The sequence below is a fragment of the Anopheles marshallii genome, chromosome 2 (assembly GCF_943734725.1).
Source record: "Anopheles marshallii chromosome 2, idAnoMarsDA_429_01, whole genome shotgun sequence".
Taxonomy (NCBI): Eukaryota; Metazoa; Arthropoda; class Insecta; order Diptera; family Culicidae; genus Anopheles; species Anopheles marshallii.
This window is the reverse complement of record NC_071326.1, coordinates 8,337,662-8,360,943: the sequence shown is the minus strand read 5'-3', so window position 1 is coordinate 8,360,943 and position 23,282 is coordinate 8,337,662. Positions and strand designations below refer to the sequence as shown.

The following is a 23,282-nucleotide window of genomic DNA, read 5'->3' as shown; positions in this document are numbered from 1 at the left end:
TTTATGTATGCCGAACAGCATCACATCAGTCCAACTAAGGTACCTTCAGTTTTGACAGGCTGGTTTAAGGTTAAAGGTGAAACGGAACTGTTCAAACTGTAGAGATGCAGCAATAAAATTGGTACAAAATGGTTCACATTTCAAAACTACATTTTAAATCGTTTTGATCTTTGCAAAAAACTATAACTTTTCAATATTACACATTTTATTGATGCTTTTTCTACCACTCCTTTGCCCTACGGGGGCAACTAAGTGACTAATTAGCAATCGCTCACGGCACCACCAACGACGGATGGAGGTTTTCGTTGCTCCAGCCGGTCTCCATAAATCTCCCAACCGAAACCGAAAGAACGTACGACCAAACGTTAACTGTGGAGTGGATAGTCGAACAAATGAACTCCAAACGAAACGGTTGATTTGAACCGGTGCTGGACCAACTGATCGCGTCCCATGCTGTCCTGTCAAAGATCAAAAGCAGCGAATGGCCGTCAGGCTTATGCGAAATGTATGAAACATGCTGCGGTACACACTCACACACACACACGCGCACACAAAAAAGACAAACCTCTATGTCAATAAGCGGCTGGAGCCCACCCCACTTGCAGCGCGCAGTGTGTTTAAATTATGACTAATCCAAGCCTAGAAGTATCGCAGTCTGTTCCACAACATCGCGAACATTGTGCACGATTTGGGGGAGTCAGGGGTCGTGGTTGGGGGGGCTGGCCAAACACGGGACAATACACCACACCTGTATGGGTATGTGTATCTATCCTTGGCGGGAAACGGATCTACTTTGGACGTCCATTATGCTCCAAAGCTATCTCGGGGTCTGCACTATGGTCACTTCATTCATGCAACGATCGGTATCGAAGCTTTCCAGAAGGGTTGAAAGAAAAACAATCCTCCCTCTCTTAACCCTCCGTCCGCCGTTCGGTTGATTCATGCTCCACCTCGACCACGCTAGCTTGCGCACGAGCATAAAATGTTGCTGACCATCGACCACCATCCGTGCAGTACACGGGCCGGGGTGTAAAACACCGTGAGAAAAAACGGCACAGCCCACAAACCAACAAATCATTAGGGAGTCCCTTCGAGCGGCTGTCCAGGGGGTTCGCCCGATCGGGCCATGTTTGCGCTCGATTAGTCACTGACAGACTGGTCGTCTTGCGGTCGCCTTTGAGCCGATGGTTTTCCGTCGATATGACAGCCGATCGTCGACTGTTGACGCTTAGCCGACTGGCTAACGCAACATACCAATCGGTACGGTACGATTCTCGTGAGGATGCGATCGAATCCACAATCAAACCACTCGACATACTTTTTATGGTATGGCGCGCTTGTGGAGGCGTTGTTGTGGTGATTTTATACGAACGAAAGTGATGATAGGATGTTGGTGTCTGAAATGAGCAGAGCACCCATGGGCATGGGGGTTTTCAGAGCGGGAAGATGCGATGCGACCGTGGTGCGTGCGTGATTGAGTGTTTGGTCGTGGGCACATCGTGCACAGTCGTGATCGCTAAAGTGGAGGGAAAGCTAATCGTGCCAATGAAATTGATCCGAAGGAATGTTGTCCGAACTGCGGGAGATTCTAATCTGCCATGCTGAGACAGGAAGCCCAACAAGGAACCGAGACACAAACAGTGTCTATCGCCATATCACAAGCAAAAATCTTTAATTAGCGTAACGGACATTATTTGGACACAAACAACACTGCCAACAGGTGGGACGGTGGCAAATTTGACGAAGCAGAGATTCATCTACAATGGGCAATATTTTACAAGAAACAGCTGACAGGAATCAATTATCGACCTACATATGTGGACGAATAAAGTAGCATAATATTGAGGGAAGAATATTCAGCAATCGCGGTATAAATAGCTTAAAGTTGAATTAATTTAACCCAAGGTTAACCACCATCGTGGTTGGGGGGTTCTATGAGCGCGATCGATAAATTGAAGATTGAATCACTGAACTGACAGCATGACCTAAAATATCGTTAAACCAAAAATATGTAATAACCTGTCAAAGTACACCGTTAATAAATATTCATCAGTAGGACGAAAATTCCTTCAGAATTTATAGATTCAAAACGAGGAAATATAGTCAACAGAGTTCCTTCACGTTGCAGATTCCAATCAACAAATCAAGAATGCATCGATCAGAATTAGTGCAAGATAGAACTCTGCATATCCAATTCATGCACCGTCATAAAACACCATCGATCATTTCATGGTTGATTTTCGGTTACTGTACAACTCCCCTCCAAGTATTCAGAGGCCAAAGTATCGCCCAAAGCTGCCCCACAAATGACACCGTAAGCCAATGAATTATAGTCCAATTCCTAATCCAATTATTTGTTCAAGGTTCGAGCGGGGATCGACGCCGATTGCAATGCTCTGGGCAATATTTCGCAAATTATCTCGCAGGTGACTGGGAGCAGCGGGTCCCAAAATCTGCAACGAGGTCGTGGGACTGGTGGATGATTGATGCAAACCGGTACCCGGCAGCGCCAGATTGAGCTGTTTTATTCGCAGATGTGGACCTTAACACGATTTGCTGAAGTCAACCACGTCAACACGCATGCAAGCTCGTCTAGCTGCATTTAAAACTCAATTCTCCAAAAGTAAAAGTGCCGATTAGATTCAAAGCACAACTGGTCTTTCGAGTAATAATGGCCCAAAGCTGGGATCGCGCTACACGCGCGCCATCTACATGTGAGCTTACCTTGTCATGGCTCTCCTCGAGCTCGATTATACGAAATTCGAGCAGCTCGTTTTGCTCGCGCAGCTCGTGACTTTCCTTTAGCAGGTCTTCCTCGCGCTGGAAAGATATGTTATTAAACGATTTATTATAAAGTTACATTAAAATGTATGTTTGTAGTCCTTAATCTTCATGAAAGATATATAACATCTCATCACAAAAAAATATTATTCGAGCACATTCTATCCAAGACACACTACTCGAAATAATCTCTGTAACATTTCATTAGGCACCTCTAGCTAAACAATTTAACTGCTTTTTGATAGCCTTAGTCAATCGTTAAACAAATCCAGCACGTAAAGAAACATAAATTTCTGCACCTACCTTAACGAGGTATGCGATACGTTCATTGAGTTTGCTTTGTTCGCGGGAAGCTTGTGTTGCCTGCAAGAAGTTAAGAAATTATTTTAAATTAGTTACAATTTTCGGCAAACTTCTCCAGAAAGTGCTTCCCAACGTACCTTAACCAGCTCCTGCTCCAGCTGGTCGATCTGTTCCTTGGCAAGCGTGTAGTCCCGGTTGAGGGTTTCGTACCGTTGCTGCATCTCATCCAGCTCCGCCTTAATTCTGGTCAATTTGCCCTCCTCCCGGACGATCGGCGAATGCTGCACATTCCAAGGATCGTCCTGCGGCGCATCACCGGTAAAGCTGTTCGGTTGCGGACTCATCGAGGACAGGGCCGAATCCGGATCAGAGCTAAGGGACGCTTGTTGGCACTCGATGGAAACGATCGTTTGTGGTGCGGATTCGGTGTCCGTTGCGCTCGGTGCAAAATAAGGCGAACTGACCTTAGATTCTAGTACTACGCTGCAGACACTACTGCTGTCGTTGCTGTGAGCTTCCTTGGTTCGTTTACATAATTCGTGCGGCTGTTGGGTGAAGAATTGAAAATATTAATTCATTGGCAAATGCGTCATGCATGGAAGTACGTCAGAATGTAATACGACTTACCAGCGTTGGCCGTTCAGCCTCATCATTGCCGCACGTCGTTGTTTCTATCGCTACGTCTATGTTATTTTCCTGTGTTTCACTTATGTTCCGTGTCGTACGGCAGCTGCAGTCGTGGGTCGACGCTTCTTCCGCTGCCGGGACTGCGGTCGTCGTGGTTGTCGCGGTGACAATAGTCAGCTCCAGAGATTCTTTCGTTTCCAGCTGTTCGTAATCGTCGGTGACGGATTGGATGCTGTTATTGCTGTTGCTTTTGCTGATAGTTCCGCTACATGGTTCTGTCTCACGCAATTTTCGCATCTGGAAGATAGGAACACAAGCAAGACAGAATAAGTAAACCATTACTGTTAGGCACCGGATATTCTTCTCCGAATCTTCACATTTAAGATGATCTAGCACGAAACCACGTATCTTCTTAAACGAGTTGTATTCTTTTCATCTTTTGCCAGCTCTCTTGTATTGTGACTGAAGAAAACAGCCGTTGCCTGGACTGCCACGGACTAGCCAGAGCTCAAAAGTAAAACGAAAGACATTGAACTTTTAATCGCACCGGGAGTGGTCGTCGAGATCTCGGACTGCTCGGTGTTGCCGTAGCCGTGCCTTACGTCTTCTACCTTATTGCCGGCAAAAAATGATCACGATTACGCGTTTATGCTGCAGCCCGGGTCGTTCCTATTCAAGTACAACCCCAGGAACGATACCTGCCGCTGTGAGAAGTGCGATCGGGCACTTTCTTCGGCGGTCACCTTACACAATGCAGCACCGATGAACCGGTTTTTCTTTTTCGGAACAATTCTTTCCCCGAGCCAACCCCGTGCAGCGCTCGCACGCACTTGAAGGAGCTCGGAAGGTAATCGTCTTTGGTCGCTGTTTTCTTCATCCTCATCTCTCATCCTCATCCACAGGCAGGCAAGCATAGTGAAATGCTTTATACCATTGAAGAGCTTCATTTATGCTGCGTAGGCTGTGAGGGTGTCCATCTCAACACCCACCAAACGTCTTGCCCTCGCGTCACCCAGCGCGCTCGTCTAAGCGCCTTTATGTAACGCACCGTAATGATGTCGATTGCGTTGCAATGCACATGCAATGGCCCGGAGATGAATGGTCACCTTAATCTCCATTTCCACGCAATCGCCGTGCGGTCGCCCTTCTGGTGCGGAAACGACACGCGGGTGATCTATATTGAGCCGCGGGAGCAAGCGATAAAATATTGCATGACCATAAGCAGAACCATCTCCCCGGGGTTTGCATCAGGGGTTGTCCCATGCCGATGGGGAAGTCGTGTCAAGCGCCGCGAACGCTGAAAGGGGAGCGCCGCTTGTTTTCGATCCGGGACCGGCCGTTGAAAGGAAAATGGGATCGTACGTTGAGCAGGTCCCGTCGCACGGCTCCTGGAGGGTCCCGGCTAGTGAAAGTTGTGTGGGCAGTTTGCAATTTCTTTTGCATAAATTAAGGGTAGCGATGGCGGGTGACGAGCGCAACGGACATCACTTACGGTAAAACGGAAACATGATTTATTTCCCACATGAGAAGCGCCTTCGCTTTGTCGATCTGGCGCGGCAGCACGAAAGGGAACGGGTTGGTAACGAAAACAAAATTTACCCGAACTTCGATTATTCAACAAGAGCAGGACAAAACGTGTGCAATCAGGCTTCGGGACTGATGCCGCCAGCGTAATGTTGAACCATTTTTGTTTGATAGCATAAAACACTCAAAGTTGGTACTTTCGTTCCAACCAGGAGGAGTGCCAAGTGGTTGCCATATGCAATACTTTGCCGGTCACTCATGCCTATCAATAGTTTGATCTCATAACAACGATTCTCATAACATCAGGCCTCGCAAATCTCAAAAGATTTCGTACCAGCAGAAGATGGAGTAGTCTCGCTGGTGGTTCAGTCAGACTTTCCATCCCATTAACCCAACGACCCGGTCAATTTGCCACCAAATCAGGCAACGGATGGAGGATTGTGCAGGACTGTCTCTTGATCAAACGATCGATATCGACGAAGCGTTCGGTGAGATGCTACCCGACGATATCGCACTAAAAAGCTTACGCAACCAATCCTTAAACTGCACGATGAGATAAAACCGTTGCTGGAGTCGCTGTCACCCTCTTTCCCATTTCCCAGGTTCTTTCTCCTCCTCCGAAGAAAAAAAGACAATATAATTGCAATTTTTCCTCCTTTCGCCACGTTCGATCATTCCCATTTTGGGCCATTTTTAGCAAAACATCCCAAGCGGACGATAATAACGTGATTAGTGCGGCAAACGACGTCCGACGGCGTTGTGTTATCGTACACGCGCGCGCACTGGGTAAGATTTTGCAAAAGCTTCAGCATAGTACCCATAAATCACTTTCTTCCGTACGAAGAGCTGCATGAAACGGCAAGCGACGAACCCGCACTCGACTCACCGAGTGCCGTGTGCTCGAATGAAAGTGAAAACCGACCGAGGCCGGTGTACTTTCAATTCAAATCGATAGTATTACACTGATCGAACGGTACGTACGCTACATGCAGGTGAAATAAATCCGTGCTGCATAGACCTCGGATGGATGTGAGGATGATATTCCGTAATTGTTCGCCATTAGAGGCACCGGGTGATGGGGAAAGCGAAACAAATTGCGAACGTGGATTATGATTTAGCGTGAAGAATATGGAGAGATGAGTTGTTGCAGAAATAATTACAGATCGAGTGCTCGTGCTTAAATTTAAAACCATTTGCAATGTTTTAGAATGCAATTATAGCTTTACGAACTTTGCTTATAATTCAATTTGACGTACTTCATTATTGTATAGAATACAGTATTGAATCTGCCCTTAAAAAAGCTATTTCTAGCAGTTGTTGTTGAAGGATTGCCGTCAACGCTGTATCCATTCATTCAGTGATGGATCTTGCACAACAGCCCTTCTCACTTTGAAACATTTTTCCCCCATACGTGCTGACATTCATCTAAGCGTCAAGCATCACTTAAATAACATCACAGCAGATCCGAGTAAGTACTGTAATTATAAAGAGGTTCGTTTTCACGATAATTGCATCGATCACTTGTGTACGGTTTCGATCGATAGTGTTCATCTCATTATACAGAACGAGAATGGACTTTGTCGTAGTGGACTAATGCAACAAAAACATAGATTTTTTAAACATGAAAAAGTGAGAGGGAATCATGTCCGTTGCTATTCATTGGCAGCTGTCAAATAAATCACAGTCAGTCAAAGTCTTACATGTATCGGTTGATGCTGTTGAAGTACTCCTTCTACATTAGGGATTCAACCGCCAACAAGATGATGACATATAGTTTTGTAATAAATATCTGAAGCTTCTATAATGATGTTAAAAATTGAAGAATCTTTTGTTGAAGCGAATATCTGAGGTACTCCGGTACATTCTCAAAATGTTTCACATAACTGAGTAACGACTATTTCCTATTTTCCAATAAGTTTCATACAACTGTTGAATTTCCAAACAACAACATACCATCACCAAGTGTCGGTAGTCATCGAAGTACCATCAGTAGACAAAACAATCATTCGTTGTACGTTCCAAAGCTGAGCACTTTACCTTTACCGCTCTTATGCTCATAAACGTCTTTACTTTCACCTGGCTGGTAAATTTTCTTTTTCCCCACCCGATCGCTCTTTCGCTTCGCCATCCCATCGAACTTTATGAAGATCTTGCACCGGACAATTACACCACTCCGAAAGGCCAGATTTATAAGGCACAGGTCACATACCCCCAATTGACACGCAAACCTGAATCCCTGCCGATCATCCGCCTGGACATTGACGCAACCAACGCAACCGCGTTGCGGAGAAAGAATGCAGGTGATGCTGCGGGCTGCGGAGAATGTCTCCGTTGCGCAACAGCATTGCTTTTACCGTCCCCGAAAAGCACCATCTTCTGGAGCACCGGAGCAGACCCGGGGAAGTAGTCCGTACCGGGCCCGGCTATATTCTACCGGCCGGATGATCGGTGATCAGCTTTAGCTGCGGTGGATCAAATTCGATCCACCAGCGCCTCGCACGCACAGCAGGAAATTGCGGTCGATCGTCTAGCGATCGTGTCCAAAAAAAATCTGCTCAACCGTCCCAACCATGACGAGACACGACCAACTACCTCCAAAGCCGAATGACGGCGTCCACGATGTGTCCAGAGCGAACCTGGGCTAGACGACGAGCGCGATGGACGACGTTTGTATTTTGAAGTTGCCTTTGCGTGCCCAAACGACACGCAAAATTGAAAGCGGAAATGGACGAGCTGGAAGGGAATTCGGATCAGCACATTTACAACGCTAACGCTGCTCAGCGTGCCTGTTTGGTGGTCGGTCGTACAAATACCACCAATCTAAGCGTACTGCACGGGGCGGTGTGCGCGCTGCCCATTCCAGCCCCCCCGCACACCCTGAACGGAACTGCAAAATTGCAACGAAACGACCGAACAGCAGCAGATCGCGGGGAAAGATCGATCACGTTTCGATAAATGGGACGCGATCACGGTTTTTGCGCAGATTTGCTGCTTTAAGCGGATGGAGCGGAGCGATACCAAGAGGAACCACCGGGGCGGGAAAAAGCAATAAAACCGAACAGTTCGGTAAATGGGCGAACATATTTTACGGCCGAGACCGGTGTTGGTGATTTAAGAACGTCCGCAGTACATAATTAATATGGCCACCCTGAATGGGATTCGTGTCTCAAACGCTTCTCACTGCGAGCTTTTGGCGTTTTGGCTTTGGCGATGCGGTTAAAAGCCCATAACCATACAGTTGTGCCATTCTGGTGCGCTCTGCAATGCTATAATTTAGTAAATGCTTTATGCAACAGTTTACTTGCCTCTTTGTGATAACAGTGAGCAGACACATTATCTAACACTTGATAGATTAAGACACTGATCACGCTTTAAAACCCTCCCAGCCCGCAATTCGATTCGCGCGATAACGGATAGGATCGATTTTATCGCTTTCTCCAACCGGCACGAACTGTCCCCACAAAAAGTCACTGGAATTCCATTGCAGCTTTTGGATGTTGTTTCGTATTTCGATCTTTATTGCTTCGTGCGCTACAATCCATTATCGAATGATCAGTGCTAAATTGTTATAATTTCGTTGTCCAGCCAATTCGTAGTCGTTTTCTTTTCGTCTACGTCTTCGATTAACAGTCGTACACGGTCGGTGGTAAACGGTAAAAACTTTTAAGCGCCAGTAATCGTTGAAGCATGATTACCATAAATTGCCGGTTTCGGACACTCGAACAAGGTGCTACTTCCGAACCGTACACGCACGCGTCTTTCCACGGCCGGAAAATACACGCTTTGTCACACTTTTTTTCGGTGATTTCGGAGCAAACAAGCTGTGATTGGTCTTTTTTTCACGGTGGGAAGGGTTTTTGATAATGTTTGCTGTGTTTTTGTATATGAAGCAATGGTTTGGAACGGCGCATCTACAAGACTGCGCCCGGTTAAGCTCAGACACACCTGGTTTGGCTTCACTTTCTATGAGCTTTTGGTTATGTGTTCGATTATGCAAAGAGTTTGGCTTATCAAACCTCAAACATTGACACCTATATTTTTATTGACAAATGTACGTAGAGCACGATTCTTCACCCATGCATAGCGATGCCGTGTGTGAGAGAGACGAAACGAGCTTGGAGGAAATATTACCTTCACGATCGACGATGATCAAACGGTCGAACGGAAACGCCAGGCTTTGTTTTTACATCATCGAACTTTCGTCATCATGTTTACGACCAAACACATTTGTGCTGTGGTAACAGCTACCGTATACACACCTCACCTTTCACACCGTTGACAGATTGAATAGAGACACTGGTTTTACCACGCAGAAATTCTACACCCAATTAATCTGTCAACCAGCTCATCATCAAGCCATTCTTTTATCAAACCTGGAGAAATGTGTCTTTTCACCTTGAACGAAACGGGCCGTTCCTGCGTGTGCCAAAATTACCCGGTTCGTTCACCCGTTCGGTGGCATGCCATTGTTTTGCTGGCCAATTTCGGGAGACACTCATTTGTGGGACAGCGCAGCGTAAAATTAAGCCACGCCACCCACTGTGCGTGTCTGGCCGGGCGGTTGAACCTTTTATTTTTTTCACTTCGCGCCACTTGTTCCGAAACGGATGACTTTCTAACACACATACGCATTGAAACTGAAACCCGCTGCGGGGTGACATAAGGTGGCGTTGAATTTGGGTGCAGAAAGTCGCACTTTTCCACATGCCTTTTGCGGAACATAGGGAAAAGAGGAGACTAGGGGGTAGTAACAGAAATGTTGAATGGTGGAGCATATGTGTGTTAAAAGACCATATTGCTTTGGGTTTCATTTATGAGCTTCCTGTTATGTAACAAAGGCATTTCTTAGTAAGTTAAAATAATACAGTAAATCAACTCATCAATAGTATTCCTTTAACAAGATTTTCACCTAACGAATAAATCTATAAGCTAAATAAATGCCCTTTTCAACAAGGAAAATCTCCCATAATGAGTTTCAGGAACTCTTTTATTTGCACTCGGTGCTGAAGTCGGAACATTGAAGAAGCTCATCAGAAGCTACTCAAATCAATACCAGATTGGAGAACCAATCGTGTGTCGTTTGTCGCCAGACGAAGATTGGGAATTCAAAACAATAATATTAAAGAGCGGACCACATTGAAGATTCGCTTCGAATCGCCAGAACAATTTGTGAAATTCGTGATACAAAGCAAGGAGATAGGATCTCCCAGTGATATTTTAAAATTGCTCCCATGGGGGGATGGGAGTTTGTTTTCCTTACTTGTTCTACACTCTACGAACCTGTTAACCAGATATAGTAAGTAAAGCATTGAAATGAAGAAAATTATTTTACTAAATGTTGTCGAACGATGAATCGTTTCAAAACCTTTAAGAAGTTCTAACAATTTACAACTTCGCTTGACGTTCAACATCAACCAGTTAAAGGTTAATAATATTTCTTGCACAAACTCCCAACAAATAGTCATTTCTTCACCAATCCACAAATAAAAGACACACTTCGCACAATGTTCTGGCCGTTAATGAGGCACTTATTGAACAGTGTGTAGCCTCAGTTGAACATTCATTCGTGTCAAATTCATCGCGATTGGTTCGCCGATTCAGGTCAATGAGAATCAAAACGCCATTTAGCTCATTCCAAATGGCGTCAAACAATTCGAATTCGTTCCTTGCTGAATGCAGCTGGCGATGTTTGCAAACGAAAATCTCCATACTCTCGTCGGGTCGCTCGAATGGGTCCCTCGTAGCGCTTTTCATCCATCAATTGGTCAATTAGCCAAATCGAGTTAGCTTGCTGCAAACGCCAAAGCCATCCCTGCACGGCAGCCGTCGTCGTTCAAATCGACCGTTTGACTTTATCGGCTAATTAACCAACGCAAATCAAGCCTGCGTGGAATGGAATGGATGCTTTACGCCGTAAGAAACAAAAAAAATGTAAAGGTGTGCAAATCCCAACGACGCAAATGCGCAAATGAATTTACTAAAGCCAAAAAGCAACTCATCACCATCACTCATTGCCACCGCGTGTAACGTAATCGGGTACTTTCATCTCGGCCAACGAAACCAAACACGGGCCCACCGGCTCTTGGTAGTACACACAGCCGTGTAGTTCCCGCCTAACCGGTGGGCAGCTGCATTAGCAACGCCGTTAGTCTATCGCCACCGCTTTCGATTGCAATTAAATAGCAATAAATGTAAAAATTTGTTGATTACTATCGCGTCCCTCGCGATAGTCCGGTGCAGTCCGGGTAATTTTCCCTAGCAAACAGGGCCCCGGAATGGAAAGTGGCTGGACATCGTTACCAGTGCGCGAGGTGGGCATAACTTTACGATCCTCCTCCATCAGATTGAATACATATTTTTTAATTAAATTTACCAGCGATAATGCCGGCGCGGACGGTGGGAAACGTGGCCAAGCACTTGCTTAAATTAGAGCCGGATCGGATCGGATCGGAGTTGGGTTGAGAAATGGGCGACCATTGTCAAATTTGTCAGCGCTCCCTAACCGGAAGGAAGCAAGGCTGGTTGCTGCAGCAGTGAAAACCAGTTGCAACATAAGGCAGGGCCGAGCTTGGTGCAACACCACCAATCACACGCGCTTACTTAACTGAAGCTGGTTGGACATAATTTATACAAAATAGTTTCAAATCGTACGCCCGGTACCGGTGAAACGTTACGAACCACCCGAAAACCCCCCAAACATCGCCCGATCGCTTACCTTGGACTATCATAATGAAGCGGGCTGATCGATCAGTTTAGCACAGGTTGAAAATGGATCCACTCCCTTAGGGTGTTTCCTAAGGCTCCGCGCATTGGTCCGCAACAACCTTAAAACGAGTTGAATGAATATACATGCAGACAGACCGGCGCACACACGTGACGCACGTGGGGAAAAATCCGGCGTCTGTCTTTACTGTCGTAATTTGTGATGACAATACCCACGAAATAGGCATACGGCAACGAATCGGCGGCATGTGGATGAAAATTAATTAGTTCCCGCCCCAAACCAGACCACGATTGGTGATCGTGGCCCAGACGCAGTGCGACGTTAGGCCTTCTCTGCAGGTGGATTCGGCACCGCGGGCCGAACCATAAACCATAACGTGACGATCGGCGATAGAAATGTGTTTGGATGCATTTTTCATGTTTTTCTGGGGAACTATGTTTCCACCTTGCTGGCCTGTCTGTTGAAGTTTCTGGCAAATGATGCAATCGGTGAAAGGGGAACTCCCATATTAGGCACGGCTGCTACCGGCGCTAAGGGACACCGTGTGAATTGAGCCTTCGAGGTTTTTATTAAACCGTGTGTGTATCTTTATTCGATTTTTTTGTTCAAACTGGTCAAAATTATGAACCATTAATAACGATGGCGTGATCGCATTGCCGAGGAAGCTTATTTTGCATTGTTGCAATATGAGGCCAAATAATCGATCGAATAACCTTAAAACGGGACAATTAACTAATTTAACCTGAAAATAGCAACGAACTCCGCTTGACATGGCTCACCCGGGGCAATTAAATCTCCGCCAAACATTATTCAATTACCCAGTGTGAAGAAGTACCTCCAACAAGGCGCTAGAAGGCAAATGTGTACTTGGAAAAGGCATTTTGCCGATATTTTCCTTCGCCCATCTGCGCAGCATCAGTGCTTCTGCGAACATGCGTAATGTGTGCCGGGTGGTGTGAAGCTGAACCCTCAAGCAGCTGGGTTAATTGTGCAACAAGCTCCACACGCGCCGCAAGCTCATCATTATCCATCTCACATATCCACACTAATCGTGCGCATCAGCTCCTCTTCGACATGGACAAAAAAACCCTTTTTCGTGGAGTTTCTCCGATATTCTCTCAGCGCTCGGAGAAGCGAGCATTATTTAACCACCCTGTCGCCTGATCGATCTGGTCACCGTACTCCGGTTTGGAACTCCGGTTCTGGGCCATCAAGATCCCGACCGCGATCGATCGCCAGATAGCTCGATTTACTAATCGAATTAAGTAGCTGGTGCGTAGCCCGAGCGTACCAAGCGACACCTGCTCGAGCATGCGTTGTTAACCTGGTTTCGGGTGGTTGAACGCGAGCCAAAAGCTATAGCTTAACCAAAAACAGTACGTCAGAAAGAGAGAAAAAGCCGGTTTAAACCCAATCTTGGTGTGCCTTTCTTTGGGAGCGAGGAGGTGAATAGACATGGCGCCGACGTACAACGAATTTGCGATGATCAGCCAATTGCGGTAGCGTAATCTAATTAGAAAGAAATTAAATTGTGGCTTTCGCGGCCAACACGCTTCAGCCAGAGGTTGGATATTGGAGGGGTAGGTGTGGATTGTGCGCATGAATTCTATTGGGCCGCAATGTATGTTGGGCGCGCAGATTGCAAAAGTACGTGCGTAAAATGTTGGCAAATGAAGTTTGGAAATGGATTGGGTGCATTCTTCCAATTTCTTACGATTTGCTAACGATACTCGAATCGACGATTGTTAAGCAGGTTATTTTAAAATTAGATTGATTTTACAATTCAGTTTTGATGTTCATTTTTGTTCTAATATTACTGCAAATATAACCAATTTTTTTTTTTCGATAACTTAAATTTTGGGCGCTTTTAATTGGGCAAACTGTGTTCTAAAGGATATTTCTCCAATATTTTAAAACTTCCAATAACCCATTTTTAAACAATTCAAACAAATATATTGAATCATTAAAAGATGCCCAAATAATACTTTAAAATATTGCTTGCCCATCATTCGATACCAATCTGGAACATACCCAACAAGTTCTGCCCGTCTGCACATCTAAAAGTCTACGCGCAAATCATCAATTATGGTGCGTACGAGGAATGGGAGCATTATTAAGAATGTAATTAACAACACCCAAAGCCTAACGCACCGAGGTGCATTAAGCTATTTTTTCACCAGCTACCACGCACCATTTCATCAGCCGTTGCATATAAAATAATTGCTATTTGCTGCACATTCCACGCGGTTTATAATTACACCAGTCGAAACAAAACAAAGCGTATCGATTCAATACTTTCACTCTTCATACCGCATTTGCTGGGTTCTTAATAGCATGCCATACGAGCTTGTATGGATACATTTCAACCGATCTGTTGCTAATCCTTGCAAGGGTTCAAAGCTTAGCAACACGTCTCTACCTCTGTACACACAGGCACACATTGTCACACGGACCACCGTACAGACATTGAATTTCCCGGTGAAAAAAAAAAAACACTTTCGCACACAAAACTTTCCTTTTTTGGATGCTAAATACTCGGACCTGCAGGTCAATGTGTACGTGATTTATTTATTGACTTGCCATCATTGACCTGCCTGGAGATACATACGGATATAAAACGATTTACGCTCGCGAGCTCACCTGCGAAAAGAAGCAGAAACAAAGGAACACCATTAGACGAAACGGAAAACCGTTGCGAATGACAGTTCGATTAGGACTGGGTACTGGGCTGTGATTGCGGCCCCACGCTCCGACAAAGACAAGTTCATGCTGTGCGGTATGTTTCAAGGATACTGGGAAGCGTAAAGTGCTGCAACGAAAACATTGCAACCTCCCTGTGGCAATGTCAACCACAAACAAGTCAAGATTCCGATCCCGTTCCCTGTTGATCATCGTGTTTCATCAACACCGTTCAAGCAGGTCCGACAAGTCCCATAGCTCACCGGCACACCATCGACAAAGATGCCTCCGATGCAACGGACTTAGCATCAACCGACCGTAGGCTTTCACCAAGTGACGGTGATCGTCACCGATCAGCAGCCCTGTAGCGGTACAGTTGGTGAAGTGAAATTACATATTCATTGTAACGCGGACGCGGTGTTGATGTGAGCTGAAACGTGCCTTATGAATAATCTGCGACCGGAACCGAAGAAAATGCATAATTGATTGGCATTAGGTACATCGATCAAGTGTCTAGGCGTTGATTCACTAGAGAGTATTTCTGCTGCAGGGAGTTGAGATGTGCTTTTATATCCCACTTGCCTCATCAAATGAAGGTGCTGTTAAACATTTTTGGAGATCAATAATTCTGAAAGAACTATCAATAATTCAAACATAAGAGGCATAAGAGGTCTTCACGTCAATGGTCAGTGACCTGATAAATTATTCTCAAGTTAAACACTGTTCGCAATTGCAACAACATCAACACAAAGCTCTTTCAAGACATCGACCATTTCCATCGGGAAATAGAAGTTTTCCCATCAATTATGCAAGCGAGCGATAAATTACATTATCTGCCAGGGTTAGGCACTAGTCTTCTAGTATGACTGCTCATCACTGACCACAGGGATTCATTTATAATATTTCCTACTCTCTTTTCTTCGTCGCTCAGCGATAAGTTCGCTTAAACTTTCATATTGATTTACAACATCAACAAAACTATACCGGAACCGTTCATAAATTCATCAACCCTTCCAAACCCTAGCTCCAGATCGATCCTTTATTTTTAGACCCCGTATACAAGTCACGCATATGGGCACATGTCTACAATCGCCGAACGCATCGGAATGGGTCATTAAATGCTACCCGCTGGATGGAGTAACACCCACTTCCTTCACCGGGATGCATCCATCAAACGAAGTAAATGGTAACCATTGGCAACAATGTTTGTTGACGTCCGGCGGTCCATGGCCTTCTAGTTTTTCCTGCCCGTCTTCTGCTTGCATATCTTTCGCCCTCTTTCCCTACTCAAACTTCCAGCAATTTGCAATCGATAACTCCGATTGATTGATGACCGCGGTCTAGCATCGCTTTGAACCGGCCGCTTTGTTTTTTATGCTTTGCCTCACCCACAGCCAGCAAATCGCGTCCACGATCGGGCACACCCTCGATTCCCCGAGTGCTACCGACACTATGTGTTGCTACACAGTGCAACCGATTGCAAAAAGGATGATAATGATGACGAGCGGGATTTATCGGCATTGAAACAATATGCTTCACTCCCGAGGTCGCATATGCAAAGCGCAACCCCGCCTGAAGGAAATGATTGGTTGTGGCCGATTCACCGCGACCGGTCAACCCCCGACAGTCCGGCCCTGAATGAGGGTCAAACCAAGCGTTTCCGGCCATTTTCACCGTGACATTCACCCCTCGATCGATCGCGTTCACTCGGTGAAGCTCGTGAAGCTGCCCATGTGTACAGGCTATGCTTTCACACCTACCTTGTCGAAATATAGGCCACGGATCCATCGTTGGAACATCATCTTTGCGCGCTTCAAGAACGGTTCGCGCTCGGTGGAGGACTTCACTAGCGGTAGTCGTCGCCGAGCTTGTTCGGTTGGTAACGCCTGAAGGATACTTTCAGCGCACTGCTTTATTGCCAGCGCACATTTTCTCAAACAGTGCACCGAACGGTGCAAAAGAAACTGCGCCGTATTTCTGCCGTATGGAGGTTAGAGTACAAACGGAAAGCAACGGATTGGATTCGGTGTCGTCTCACTACCGGAATGTCGTTCGAGAGAGCCAGAGTAAACTGAACGGATATTTTCGGTGGTTAAAATGTCATACGCTACTACGCCTGTACTGCGCATGCTACTGTGAGAAAAGAGTTGTTTTTATTCGTCGTTCGGTGTATGTGATTTCCATGGCAACGCCGTTTGACCAAACAACGCGGCTGGTGTATGCCTGTACTAAAACATCGTCAAACCTCGTTTGAATTGACAGTTAACGTTTGAATTGGGTTTTGCGAGCTTGTTGATTAAATTGTATGTTACTTTTTCTCGCCAAATCTCAGCCATAAATCTTTTCCAGCGCAACAAACTGTGCCTATTGAATTCGAGCTTGTGGATAACAGAAAGATTTCAATGCTCGAGTAAGGTATGAACCGGGGCTACGATCTCAAGGTGACGAACCTCACCTCCATTCGGTACGCAGGTTTCGTTAATCGCTGAATGAACTTTTTCAACCAGTCACCACCCAGAGCAATAACCGTTATTCTTTCCAACGCGATAACGATCTTGCCAACCGTACGATATTGACCTTAAAAGGTCCGATTTTCAGCATTTACCAAAAGCAATAACCCCCAATAACCAGGCCAATATGGGTACAAGCGCCCAGGTGGCACGTGTTCAACAATGTTGCTGAGATAGCCAGAGGTTGGCTGGTGAGCGAGTGACCCAAAAACTAAACAAAAGTTGTACAAAAATTTAGCTAGAGTTGAGGGCAATCCTGTTTGTACTTCAAGCTGTTGCATTTATTTATTTTTATTTTCACTTATCAATAAAAATACCTCAATTGAAACTAAACTGAGTAACTAATCCTACAAAGTAACATTAAAAGTTGCTTTGTAGATACTTTCCTCGCGTTTCAGTCTTTTGTTTGGCATCTACTGCTAGCACCCAAGCGACACCATCTGCTGTAAACGATACTATACACATTATCCACTAGGCACGGGTGTTCGTACTTTGCTACAGCGCCAGTTCCAGATATGGTTTCAAATGTCAACTCGGACACATGCTGTCCCGATCTACCCGTGCATATCGATCACGTCACGATATGTACGAATTTTATCTTTTGCACACTATCCTTAAGCATATCGTAGTGTACCCTAAGCTTAGCCACGAAAAGTCGATCAAACCCGTGCCACATACCCCGAGCGAGCCCAAGTACCGCTCAGACGAAAAAAAAACACCGTTCATTCGCAGGACTACTCTACGGCACAAAGGGTAACGTGTTCTAGCCTACACAACCTGTTTGCGTTCCTTTTCGTTTTCAGGTTTCGATTTTATTTCGGATCGTAAAGTGTACGTTGTTGCGAGCGTCAGTCCTTCACCGTGGTACCACCTTGCTGCTTGCGCCGTGTTCTCTTTTTGTATTATTTTGGGAGAAAGTGAAAGCCTGCCAAAATAAAAACATATCAATCCTTCCGAACCCCATTATGCTGGAAGGCTTTAAGTCTTTCTGTCCGTACCGTGGCTGCTTCTCGCAATTCATCTCCTTTTGCTTTCACCAGGTCGGAAACTTGCCAAACAAGTGATCTTGTCCATACATGGCACACGGTATCACAGTCCAGAGGTCGACGAGGACTTGTTGGCCACCCAAAATGAGATTCATGCTTGGTGCGCCTGGTACACTGGAAATCCCCCATGGTTGTGCTCCAGAAGCGCAACCGCAAACTTTCGGATGTTAAAAGTTCGATGAACTGTTTCACCTGCGTGTTCACATTCGATAGGTTAGAAGTCATTGAAGAATATGGTAAGGTACTGTTGTAATGATCGGTGTTTGTTCCAATGGTGGCAGTGTGCTGTTACCGCAATCAACAATTGTTACATCTTCAGTATCTCAATTAGATCCACCAATAGACCTACTTTCCACCTACCGCCATAAATGGTGTTCTAAAGCAGACGGCACCATTAGACGCGGAACACTTTCGATGGCAATAAAAACTAAGCCATAAAAACGTGCGCCAAAGGTACCGGTGTGAAAAATATGCTATTGGAGCACGCACACACCGAGGGATGCTGAGATTGGTTAGAACGAACCAGCGCCACACTGACCCCATTGGCTGTATTTGGTAGGTTGCTGTTGACACACTACACCAACCGTGTCTTCCTTCGAACTCTCCGCTCATACGGAGGATGTTTCATTAAATCAAACGACCGTATCATGTGCATGTGTGTGTGACGAACCGAAGATGATAATATCCAGCCACTCATCCATCCATCCATTCATACAGCCATCTTCCTGCCAAGCCTGGAAGCTTGTCATTTTCCGCCGGCGATCATGTTTCGTTGCTCCACTACGAAGCCTATGACGTATAATCATAGCACGCGAATCGATCACCGTGAGAATTGTGTGGAATTTACCGCCATGGCTAGACCCTATCCTCCAGGCAGGTTCCGTTCCAAATTCGGAACAATCGAGCTGAATCAACCGCGGGACACCCTGCGTCCGCTTGCGCCGTGGTATTCAAACGCAATGATAAATCGATTACCCGTAGCAGATGCGCCGAAGATGCCAAATTCGTTACATAATTGTGCGATCACTATCACATTCCTCGTACCGGCTCGATAAACGGTGACGAAATCGATGCTGGCAAACAGCAGGTGGAAATGCCTCCAGTGATCAAGCAATGTGATCTTTCTGCGTGTGATGAAGCAGACAGACAACTGAACGTCTCGAACGCTGAAGTTTGACACTGAAACTTGTGCGCAGCTTCGTTCGCCTGAGTGCGTCACTGAGCTTTCTACAGACGTAAGTATTAACGGGATTGTTTTATTGCTCTACATCTCGTCAGCTTCTAAGACGCAGTCGAGCTGATGCTGACGAATAAACCTAACGTTTGTCCCGTTCGCTCAACCATTGTCCCCCTTACCGGTTCGCCGTTGTAAAGCGAGGCAATGTAACGAGGTTACTCGCTTGTCCAGCATCAAATGCATCAGTCACTGCTGTTGCTTGCCTCGCTGTGCGCATAGGCTAATGAAGAGTGAGAATTGTTTTTGCCTTCAGGCAAAGCGTGAGAAAATCGCACAAATTGTCTTTGACCACGGAACCAAACAAACGCTACGCGATTTCTTTACCACCGCACGAGCTCTGTTTCAAGTTCAATGTTTGCAGTGCAGCCATCAATTGTCGCGGAACTGATCGATTTCCAAAAATCTGATGTTTGCGCTTGTGCCGAAATTGGTTCCAAGATGAAGGGATTTAGACATGTGCTGAAGCATGCTGCTTTTTTCGTTTTAAGACACGGCAAATTACGCTCTAGTGGCCTTTAAATGGTAACTGGTCACAGCACAAATGCAACAAACTTGTAACCTGAACAACTTAAGAGAAAAATGATCGTTCAATTTCATGTCACTCTTTCGTTTACGGTCACGGTAATGGCGAGAATACACCTCACTACACTCGCCACCAGCCAACACTCGTCGGAAGGAACTCACACCTTATGCACATAATGCGGGACGGTTTCTTCTAAGGCGTACCATCCATCTATTACCATCTCGTAAAAGGTTCCCTCCACTCCCAGTGCGGTCCCACACAGCGCGGTGCCCCTTGGGAATGGATCTGAAATGCCCACCGAGACATTACCATGAGCGCGATTCTAATCGTACCCATTAACATGACTATAAACAATTAAAATGTCTTACAATTAAGTTGTTGTGGCGCTCGTCGTCTGGTGAATCTTGCGATCGTGGTAAAGTCTCACCGCCAGTCCGATTCTTCCGTTAGGATTCCCAGCTTAAAGTCAACTTTTTCTCGGGATGTCCGAGCCCAACGAGTTTCCCTTTACTTTCAGGGAAGCGCAGAGCATCGGATGGAGATTGGAACCCAACGCAAATAACAAAGGCGACGCTTTGCGCACGACGGAAGATCGTGTCAGGGTGACTTCCGACGTATCCAGAACGCCCTTTTCATAATGCAAACAAATCTCCGGAAGGGTGAGATGGTCCCTTTGCGTCACTCAATAAACCGGCAAATCAAATCTTAGTTCACAATTAACCCGTAGGAAGCTTTATATGTTAAACGGGTTTGTTATTGTGATGCAACACCAATGTCGTTCACATCTACCCGTAAAGATATGTGAGTATTGCGAACTGACAATTATACTGTGTGAGTAACGCAATGGTTTTCATTTGAAGTACAGCCGGTTGCTTCTCGCGTCTTTTTTTTTTTGTTGTTGTACTCAACGGAGGGCACTCCTAAATCGAACTCCACTTAGGTGGAAGCAGTTGACCGCGTACTATTAATGAATCACTGAGGCTAGAACATTTATTCCACCTCCTTTCCGAGGTGGAACGTTTGCTAATTTGAATACAATATGTACAAGCTCTATTGGCAGGTGAGACGAGCAAAAACATGGAAAGTGTTTTAATTGTAGACCAGTGTATTTATTCCCCCTTTTCTATTATCTAACGACCTCAACAACCACCTATGATCTAAAAATAGGAAAATTGCAGCTTAAAAAGTGCTGCAGCCACTCCTAGCTGTGTTTTGGTTGCAAGTTTTTGTACTAACCATCCACTGGGAAGGTTAACTTTCAACGCAATCGATCACATTACATCAAAACACCTTTAAAGGTCAGCAAAATATTAATCAAAGGCCAACTTTTTTGCACCGTACAAAAGAAATCATGACCAACCATCAAAGGTAATAACGTTCCAAGAAATCACTGCAGTGAAAGATCACCACTTTCGGTCTTCTATCGATCGTACAACGCACGCCCATTAGTGTGACGCCACATGAAGGGAACCGGCCCCGGACCGGGCTTGATCGTGATCAATGCACAGCTGTCAAAGAAAACGCTCACCGCACGGAATGATGTCAAATTTTTGCGGAGTATGGAAAGTATCCATTGATCGGCCACTTGTCTGCCTTACTTAACTCCGCGCCTTTTGCGAGCGTCCAGCGCGTTGCGGTGTAATTACGTGCGCTATAGCGTGGACCAACCTCCCGATAGTGGGTCCCGTCCCCGTGGTCCACACGGGAAACAAGTCAATCAACTCTCGCGCTCGCGCAGCCTAATGTCTAAGCTAATAACTGCCACGGTTGCCTGGTCACAGCACTGCCCGGTCTCTTTCGTCAATAGGTCAGTGGGCTTTCACCCGCGGTGGAGTATCCTCGAAACCATTCGCTCGCCGCGAACGGCCCAATCGGATATGTAAATAGGTCGGAACAATTTGTTTTCCTAGACGCATGTGGTTTCCGTCCGGCTGCAATGTTTTCTTCCGTTCCACGGCGATTCCATCGGAAAAGGATCGGCCCGGACAGCGAATGGAGACACCTCTTAACACAGGATGAGCACCGGAGAGTCGACGGAAAGAGTGCCAACCAAGGGTTGGGCCCCTGTTCGCTGGGATGCTCCGTCAAAGAAATGGATGATTCATTGTCTCATTTCCATTTGGACGGGCTTTCATCTCGCACCAGCGAATAGACCGCGTGACCGCTAATGCACTGTTAAAGGTTTAAATACAAGAAAAATATCGATTATTTATGGGAATTGTCGCACGGTGGAGAAAATCAGGCCCGTTCATATCAAGGCACACGATGGTCAGGGTCGGGGGCCCATAATCGAGGGCGGCCATGTCACCCACAAAAGGGCCGAAGGGTGGCTTTAGAGCTCGTGCTGCTGGCCGGGTGGTTAACGTGGAATTCCCTCGATCGACACTGACGAGCGGCGGCACTTGTGGCTTTTGATCAAAGCCATAAATTTGTAGCTTAACCGATTCGGTTGCAGTGATTGCGCCTGCGCGTATGGTCACCATCGTCATCAACCGGTTCCATCGTGATGGTTTAGAAGGATCATCATGCACGTCGTCGATTGCGGCTTCACCGCAAGGTTTATGCTTCTTCGCGGTCAAAAGTGACTACTGCAGATGATGCTACGAATGGATGAGTTTGTAGCTATGACACTTCAAGGAACAGGACAAGCTACGAGAAGTGTCGTAAGGAAAGAAAATATTTTTTCTGAAGTACTGTTAAAGTTCACATTTCAATAACTATTTTAAACGAACTTGCTATTTGTTTTTATTACAGCAATAAACGATAAGAAACTATTTTCGTACAGCATATACCCACAGTACGTTTATCTTGGTTTATGTACTGTTTAATCTTCACCTTCACGATGTACATCCGACCGTTTTGCTTGCGCACCCATGCGCAACGTCAGCACCGGCGCACGGTTTTCAGGAACATTAATTGCCAAATTCCATAATGAGAAACGAAAAGAAAAGTGAAATTATGGAACATTAACCAAACAAATACGCACACACGCAAAAGCATATTCGCCATTCCTTCGTGTGCCGCGATGATAAGGCTCCATTTGCTCCGTTCCATCACTGACCGGGTGCCGTACGAAAGCATCCAGCATGATAAGGCAGGTGAAGCGACGCTCTTTGTACGATCGTATCGTTTGCGTTCGATTTCGCTTTCGATGATCTTGCGATGAGCGGATGGTTGGGCTAGAGAGTTGAACGCCGAATGGGACGGGGAACCCGTCGGGGACAAGCTTCAATTTCGATGATGAAGAAAGCCGAAACCTAACCAATCATTTTGACACTTTCGTTTTCATGTTTATCGCTCGAGATTGGAACCGTTCCGTTTTGCGGTC

General features: G+C 45.8%; 1 protein-coding gene across 1 annotated transcript in view; it reads right to left on the bottom strand.

The window, feature by feature from the left end:
• The window catches only part of LOC128719406 (protein lava lamp), a 74,834-nt gene that overhangs the window by 7,587 nt on the left and 43,965 nt on the right, over positions 1-23,282 (bottom strand). Inside the window, exons 5-8 of the mRNA XM_053813031.1 lie at positions 3,712-4,008; positions 3,222-3,629; positions 3,085-3,144; positions 2,725-2,820 (exon numbers count right to left, since the gene is read on the bottom strand). Coding sequence (XP_053669006.1) covers positions 2,725-2,820; positions 3,085-3,144; positions 3,222-3,629; positions 3,712-4,008 — 861 coding nt within the window. The remainder of the gene's footprint in view (positions 1-2,724; positions 2,821-3,084; positions 3,145-3,221; positions 3,630-3,711; positions 4,009-23,282) is intronic.